At 28.2% G+C, this 9,150-nt stretch overlaps 1 protein-coding gene across 1 annotated transcript in view; it reads right to left on the reverse strand.

Moving 5' to 3' along the window:
* LOC113376107 overlaps positions 1-8,513 on the reverse strand; it is an 80,330-nt gene extending 71,817 nt beyond the window's left edge. Inside the window, exons 1-6 of the mRNA XM_026616034.1 lie at positions 8,424-8,513; positions 3,999-4,148; positions 2,073-2,276; positions 1,841-2,007; positions 216-584; positions 12-152 (exon numbers count right to left, since the gene is read on the reverse strand). Coding sequence (XP_026471819.1) covers positions 12-152; positions 216-584; positions 1,841-2,007; positions 2,073-2,276; positions 3,999-4,148; positions 8,424-8,484 — 1,092 coding nt within the window. The 5' untranslated portion in view covers positions 8,485-8,513. The remainder of the gene's footprint in view (positions 1-11; positions 153-215; positions 585-1,840; positions 2,008-2,072; positions 2,277-3,998; positions 4,149-8,423) is intronic.
* Positions 8,514-9,150: the final 637 nt, after the last annotated feature.

Here is a 9,150-nt window from a genome sequence, read left to right on the forward strand (position 1 = left end):
TTCGGAACAACTAATTCATAATCCAAATTCATGTCAACCGATAGTTTTTCAATAAGATCGATGCAATATCCTTCCCATTTATCGGTGCCATCAGGATTTTTCACTATTGCACCAGTCTCTGGATTGGTCACTCTGTAGGCCCACGGGATAGCCTAAAGCAAAGAAAGAAATGAATTGATTTCATTAAATGCATTTATTCAAATAGGTTTTATTACCTGGGCTGTTCCTATTCGAAAAAATCTCTTAGTCGAAATAAGCTGTTTATCCGGCAGCATATTCAAATTATAAGTCAGCGTCCAATTGGCAATTGGATCAAGATCGTCTGTCTCGTTGACAACACTGACATCCCACATCATTTCATAAGTAATAGTAAATTGGTCTCCGTACATGACAAGGCCAATGTCGTCATTTACTTCACTTGTTACTTTTCCTAGTAATTCATATCTGGTGCTATTTTTAAAATCATCTCCTGTTTCTACATTGTCGCACGTTATTACGGTTGTAAGTTCACTTCCACCATTTGGAAGCATTGAAATACTTCGGGCTAGTACCGAAAACAGAAGACCGAGAAAGGCGCGCTGGATCTGATAATAAAATAGGAAAATAAATATTTGAAGATGTCCAGAAAATATTATATATAATATAAATATATAAATATATAAAATAAAAAAAATGTGCAAATATTATTATGCGAATAGAAATATTAAAACTGTCTGTATGCGTATCCAATGACAGTATTGATTCTGATAAGCAATAACTGATTTATGATATAAAACAGATCCTTAAATAATAAAATACAGGTAACCCCCGCAAAACACAGTAGTTACTTTCCGAAAAAGTAGCGTGTTATACGGGACAAGGAACTAGTACAAAAAGAGAAGTTACGTACCAAGAATTCAAAAGAACATTAATTTATTCAAGAAGTAATATATATTACTTGAATTATTTGATTTTTTTTGTCATAATTAACTGGTAAGTGCTATCCAACACGATCCTTTTGTTTGCAAGGTATCCTCATCTTCTGAGCAGTTTTTTGTACTAGCTTAAGATCTGTGCATTATTTTTTGCAAAAAAAAATTTAGGATATTTAAAGATATATTAACACATGCAAAGTTAACTTCAATAAAATTTAAAGCTCATTTTAATTAAAAGATCTTTGTTTAACACTAATTGACTAATTGTTCGGGTAAGCCTAGAATTTATCTATAAAACGTACTCGAATAATAAGTATCAAATATTAGTTATTTTTTGAGTTAGTTTCACACATTTATTAAGCTATTGTACTGTGATTTTACTAATTTAGATTAAATAAAGTTTGATTTTAATAGATTTTACTATATTTTTTATTTTATTAGGGTTTTGCTCAATTCTGAAACCGTGTTAGAGCGAATCCGTGTTATAAAAGTACCGTGTTACACGGAGGTTACCTGTATATAAAATGTTGACTAACAAAAAATAAAAGAACCCGTCATTGATAACCGACATTCATTTGCGAATAAAACTTTCTTCATCAAAGCCCACAATTCTTCATCAAATGCTTGATTCTGTAATGTGAATGTATGACATCGACAATAGACATTAATATCAATAATATTCACCTTAAAATCTTCTGGACAAGTACAATCACCTTCAATATGAAGTAATTTGCAGCATATTTGGTTTTGTAATGTAATTAAACTGATGTTATAGAAATCTTTATAATCAAATTGTGATGATTTAAAATCCAAAAAACGAGATTCCACCGATCCAGTCTATTCGCTACATCACTTACAACGGCCTAATTAAATACTAGTCAGCATTAATATCAAAATTTATAACACATGATTCAAGCTTAACATACCGTTTTAAATAATTTAATCATATTAGGCGTAGTAGCAAATATCGCATAATACGATGGGGTTGGCCTTATATTCAATAAACTTCTAATTGAATCTTTGTCTAAATTGTCTAGAACTATAACTCGTAGAACAGATGTCGACACCAAATAATACAATCCTTGATTTAATTCTATAATAATGAATCGGATAAAAAACCGTTTTTATTGAAATAAATGAAATAGGTTTTCGACGTACCGCTTTCATCTTGAAATATTAGAGCAGCGTCACTCCCTGATCTTTCCATTAGATAATCGTCAAGAACTCTTACAAAGGGCTGTAATGATATATCAGCCCTGTAATATGGTACACCAGCCTGGTCGGACATCACGTGAGCTTGGTGCCATCCCGTCCAGGTTAAATCTAATGTTAAACTGATTCCTTTCGCCATTGCTGCGCATACTAATCATTGAAATATAAGATAATTATTAAATCATTATAATAATCATCAGCCTTATTATACTTTGAAAATAAAACATCTTATTTAAAATAATAGTGAATTAAACCGAAGCTGAGTGGCAAGGTAGAGCAGGGTAAAAGGTCCAAAGGTAGAAAGGTCTAACAACGATATCTCAAAAACAAGTAAAGTTAAGAATATTTTAACAACAATATTTAATGGTAAAAGATGTATAACCGGGATTGATTTAAAAGTCCATAACAAAAGTATTTTCTTTCGTTGCTAGTTTTTTTGGTATACGAGATTTAGTATACTATTGTTTAGTATACGAGACCTTAATATAATTTTCAAGTATACATTATTTAATTGTGTTATAAGATGTATTGTTAATTCTAAGTTAGACTCAACTTTTTTTATATAACCTCCATAAAAACTTACACGTAGGTGGGCTAAAAAAGACCAACTGAACCTTTACACTGGCAAAGGTGTAAATAATATAGAATACTAAATCAAATGTAAATTAAGTTTAAAAAAAAACAATTCTGCAAGAGATAAATTAAATAAATAATTATTCCAACTCTGCTGATGAATTTTTCTGACCAAATCAACGTTATATCATCTCTGTGTCATCTCTGTAAAAAATGCACCCATGCAATTTATAGTTTGCATCGGTTGAATAACGTTGCTATTATTTCGTAAAATTCCTTAAAAATTGAAAATAAAACGTTAGACCTGTTTGCCCCCTAGCTGTCCCATTTTACCCTGCGTATGGAGTGAAAAGGACCAGGTGACAAAGTTTTGAAAAACAGCAAAAACACATTTCTACAAATGGTGAATAAGCTGGACTTTTTACTTAACATAATCAAATAGTTGTTTGTTTGGTTTCAACAATATATTTATTATATATTTAATTATATATTTAATTTGCTCAAAGTCAAATTGGATCTTTGTGTCCCACCCTGCCCTAGCTCTTTTTTTTCAAATTAAACTCTTATTTAAACGTTATTCAGTGTATAGTGCATTTATAACATAGCTATACAATAATGTAATATTTTCATGAATTTTGATTTGGACTTAACAATAATTATATGCAAAAGAAAATAAATCTAAAATATGTATCGCTTTTGCTTCTAAATGTGTGGCCAACATATTGATTTTGATCGAAATGATCAACATAATTAGTTGGGCAATTCTGCCGTAACAGTGATCATAAAATAGCGTTGCCATGGTATTGGTTTTGAAAATTATGAAAATGTCTATCTATTTGCTGTGCAATCAGACATATTTTACATATGAACAAAGCAGGGAGAATGTTATGATAACTGCATCATCGAAGATTCGTCCTTGCTTAATATTCACTACCAAGAACAAGCATAAGAGAGCGTTGCCATGACAACGCTATTTTATGAGCCTTGTCACGGTAGAATTGCCCCATAGAATTAGCCAAAAGTATTGGCCGAAGTACGAATATACTTTTCAATAATCTTAGTTAGTAATACTATTATTATATTCCGTTATATTTTCATATTTCAAAAAATTTAGAAAGATCTTACTATTCGTTTAAATATATAGTAATTATCATCAAGAATAAACAATTTTTTATATTGCAACTAAAGAATATTAAAGTGGAGTTTAAATAAATGTTCAAAACATTTACATTAATTAAAACAAAATAATTAAAATAAATAATAAAAATCATATCAATAAAATAAATAAAATTAACTTACGCATAGCCATGCTTTCTTTTTCCCCATCTCTCATTACAATTACGGTTTCGTCGTTAATACGTAATCGCCCGTTCAGAGATTCTTCAGCCTGTTTAAGAGAACTTGCGATCCACCCTGGGACTTCATCTCGCATATCTTCAATCAAAATTACTGCAAAATACACGAATATATTATTTGCTAGTCATTTAGAAATCTAAAAATTTAGTAGGTATTTTTTATTATTTCAAAATATATAAATATAGAGACAGATTCTGCCGCATAACAGAAAAATGTTATGGCAAGGCTCCAATTTCCATACATTAGGCTACTGAATCATACTGAATACTGTCAAAATGTCATGTATTTGCTGTGGATTCAGGCGTTCTACGCATAAGCAGCAACATCACTCATATATTATGAAGCAGTGTCAGAAGCACCCTGTTATCTAAGATCGTTTTTTGACATTTGACAACCTGAGAAATACGCCTGACTGCACATCAACCACATGGCTTTTACAATATTTAGTATGGAAAGTTCTTCATAATATGGCCTTGTCATAACATTTTTAACGTTGTGTATAGACTAACCTAATTTGTATTATGTATTAGATAAACCTAATATGTATTGATTTCGGATTTAGTTAAATTATCCACATTGATTAAAAAATCTGTTATTAAATAATCGGGAAATGCAAAATAATCTACCACTATACTGTTTTTAGTATAAAATGTCGGTGTAGTATCAGAACAATATTCGTCCTGGCAAAAAATCAATCATCCATCAACCAAGATCGAAAGTCTATTTTAAACTAAATTATTTTGCAAACAGGAAAAACAGATAAATGAAAATGATGAAAAAATATTATCATTTTCTAAAACTATTAAAGATTACTCGCTGTTAGTATGAATAAATAATACTAGTATGAAAAAAAATAAAATAAATAGAAAAATTGCAAAATGGATACAGACAAGTAAAAAAATAGTGCGAAAAATTAAATAAGATAGTAATAAAAGTAAAAAAAAGAAGTCAGAAAGAAGAAAAAACAAAAGTAAAAACTTGATGATCGCTGAATAGAATTTAATGTACTTTTTGTATTTTTTTATTATCATTATTACTTTGTTTTAAGAATTGAATAATTTTTTTTTTGTTGCGATATGTAATACAACAATAATAATATGTCTCTCGAAAGATAATCTAATGATAATAATCATATTTTTTGTATGTACGTATGATACTAATATTATAAGGATTACAAAAGAAATGTTCTTCAACTAAAATTTATCTAAAACATTGTACAACGCTTAAACTGATTAAGATTCAATCCGCCACTTTATCACTAAATATTCTAAAAAAATATATTACCAAAAATTATAATTTTTGTCAGTTAATATATCGATTTAACTTCCTCCGGGTCAACTATTCTATTGTCCCAACCTTTTGTTGATTGCAAACATAAGGCATAGCAAAGTTTATTAGTCAATAGATAATATTGTCACATATTGTGTATATTTTGTGAGCCTAATCAATAAAATAATGTTTTCAAACAGTTACAATGTGTGGGCAACAGAGCTTAATTATTCAAGATGTGACATCCACGGTCATGTATAAAAAATCAACACTAAAGATTTTAGATAAATATTATCGTTGAGAATCGAACGAAAAAATTATTAATAAAGTAATAATTTATTACGTTGTATAGAATACAAGTTTGGAAAATATATCAATTTAATTCTTTTATGTATTTTAGGTTTTCAAATAAAAGTAAATTAAAATATTTGTATGTATTTGTATGTATAATTGTCATGTAATTATTGAATATTTTTCACGATAATTTGGTGTTAAGGAAAACACAATAATTTGTTTGTGCGTTCAAACAATTCTTGTTATATAATACAATAAAGATTATATCATCGCCAATTAACGTTTTTATCTAATTGTTAGCTTATATTTACTACCTTTATTTATTAAAATTAAGAAATTGTATATTGTTAGAAACATTTCTAAGTTACCTTTCAATATTTTATTTTATTTGCATTTATTGATGATTCGCAAATATCTTCAAGACCCGCACTTCCACAACCTTCTATATCCTATCTTTCAATAATATTGTTCATATTTTATAATACATTACACATGTTGCAAATATCTATTAATTAAACCCTCATTAAGAATTTATATATTCAAATTGTAAATATGACAAAAAAAGTGAATATTATCTCGCAGACATGCAAAATTAAATTAGCTTGCTTTCTAATCATTAAGTGACCAATATTAATAATTATATATGACAGTAATTTCACTCGCCCTAAAATATATTCACCATTGATTATCATTACTTGAATATATAATTTTGGCGCTTACTCATTGATCCTGTAATTAAATACACGTTTTAATTCCCACCAAAAGGTAATTTCAATTAAAGTATCAAATTAAATATCTGTTTGCCGAGTTAGCAACAACCTATCAAAATCGTAACTGTCCTAGGTTCGATTCTTGATACTTTAAAGGGGTATTTATGTAATTACATAGTATATAAGGAATAGGGTAGATGCACCGAACTTCCTATACATTTGCCAAACATGTACAATAATTTATTTAGAGTAGCATTGCTCTTTCCTGACCAAATTTGTTACTATGAATTGAAGATGTTTGGCAAGCAAAAACATTGTATTTTAATTTAAAATTAATTTAGAACTTCAATTATTTTTAAATCCCTAATTTTGACTGAAAATTATAGTGGAGAAAATTTTTATATTCTCAATTTTAATATGTTTATCAAATATATATCTCATTTTTCTTGTTTTGAAAAATTTATTCCGTTGGGTAGATGTTAATATCAAGTTACTACAATTGAACAATATGCATTAAATTGTATTAAACGATGCAAGCAAAAATGTCTAGCGATGGTCAATAAAATTAAATAGAAAAGTAACTTGAGTAGTAAAATCCGTAGACAAAAACTAACTAAAACTGAGCCTATTCAATAATTAATTTATAAAAGTACATGGGCTATCTATCACCATATCCTCTGTATAAATTATACTAGATCCTTGGGCCATGTAAGGCTAGGTAAGTAAAAATTTATAAAAACCTACCATATTTTTCGTAAAAGTAAAAACTTCAAAAAATCTAAAGTGAATCATCAGATATAACTGATCTAATAAATTAGTTTGTCAGAAAAAGGAAAAAAGTGTGTGGATTTTATTTGAATTGTTTGGAAAAAGTATATAATTATCATGAATAATATTTCTTTTTATTTTTAGATTTTATTTTAATTTGTGAGAAATCTTTACCCTAAGGGTAAAATAAAACCCTTAAAATATGTCCTATCTAAAAAAAATCCTATGTAAAACTTTCTATTCTGTAAAAAACTTAATATTTTTGTGCCTTCTATATTATTCAACTAGTAAACTAATTATTAAAAAAATATTAGAACGGATTGGGTACGGTTGGGCCACTTTTTTATCAGCAATAATTTTCTTAATTTACCATTGAGCTGGGATAAAAGTAAATCAAATGATAATTTGAACATTTGTTCACATAAAAAAACTGAAATACTATCCTTAAATACGATGGGTCGGTTATAAAATCAAATCATACAAGAGAAAGGTGAGTGTCCGTCGGGTGTGGACGGTTGGGACAGACTTAAAAATATAAATAGATATAAACACCAAAAATTTATAATTAATTAACTAACAATAATATGTTACACAACAAAACATAAACATTTAAACAAGCTTATGAATTCTTTGCAAAATCTTTTTTTTCTTGTATTGAGTTTTTTTTTCTTTTCTCTTTCATAATTCATCTTAGTTAAGTTAGATTTTTTTATCTGCTTAATCTTCACTTACAAAGGCCAAGAAATCCGTGTCACAATCGTACCCACAAAATTTGTCACAACCGTACACAACACACATTTTTGAAAACAAATCATTATTATGATTGAGCTAAACTATCTAAGCAAAAACTAATTGCTGGTAAATAACTGCTAAAATTCAACTTACATAAAAATCATAAACAAAGTGATCTATCTGTATACAATTAACAGTTGTTATTAAAAGAATTTGAATATAAAAACTTACTTTTGACTCTTTAAAGGCAATAATAGTTCACGTTAATGTCAGGCACTGACTGAACGCAGTTATGGGAACTTGTTCGAACAATCATATTTCATCTTTTACCCTTTGGATCCTATCTCAAAATCAGTATAGTTTAGCTGTTATGACAAATGTCACTACCATATCCTGGCACAACCATACTTAGACTCCCCTGCTCTTAAATAATCAGAACATAAATCCAATCATGTTTGATAGGTCACAACATCTTAGGATTTATACATTTAAACAGTAATAGGTATAAAATTACAAAGAAGTTGTTTGCATAAAATCTGAAAATATTATTAAGTATCGTAAAACACTTTTTATTATCATTCATGATTCTACTTACAGAATTTTACAGTCGCCGTCGTGTTTTGCAGCAGGCACACGCGTACGCAAAAGACCATCATTATCACAATTTTAAAAAATATCACTTGCATGATTACAAAACGCACGACTGACTGGATAAACACGAAATTCTTAACTTAAATGTAAAGAAACGATACTGATTTTTTACTTTAACCTTTTATATTTTACAAGTAACATTTTCACGCTGGAAAAGCGCGAGCGATTATGTCGAACTGGCTTTAGTACTACTGTCGCACAATAAATAACGATATGAAATTGTCACACGAACCAATACATGTAAAAAATAATGTGCTCGTTATCAGGGATGGAAAAGTAATTCAGATTTATTATGCTAGATCAAAAAATAATATCTATTTTTTTGATATAATAAAAATTTAGTTTTAAATAACTAATTTTCCATTACTTAATTCTATAGCTTTGTATAAATGAAGATTAAAAATTTTGTATATTCATATTTCATATTTGGGCTATAAATGTATATATTTTTGTAGAAAAAACACAACTTTCGTACTTCCTTTATCTCTACTGAACTATTTCAAATAATATATATTTATGTCAGCAACAAATTTAATTGCATATTTTTTTAAATAAATTTTTTTACCAAATAGCGCATATATAATTAACTTTCCGTAGGGTAGGTTACAGTAATCGCAAAAAATCGATAATGAAAATTTTTATATATTAACTCAATGAAGTATGTTTTTTTA

Source organism: Ctenocephalides felis, unplaced genomic scaffold, assembly GCF_003426905.1.
Source record: "Ctenocephalides felis isolate EL2017-DRISC unplaced genomic scaffold, ASM342690v1 CF-g0.4_SCAFFOLD_01886, whole genome shotgun sequence".
Classification (NCBI taxonomy): Eukaryota; Metazoa; Arthropoda; class Insecta; order Siphonaptera; family Pulicidae; genus Ctenocephalides; species Ctenocephalides felis.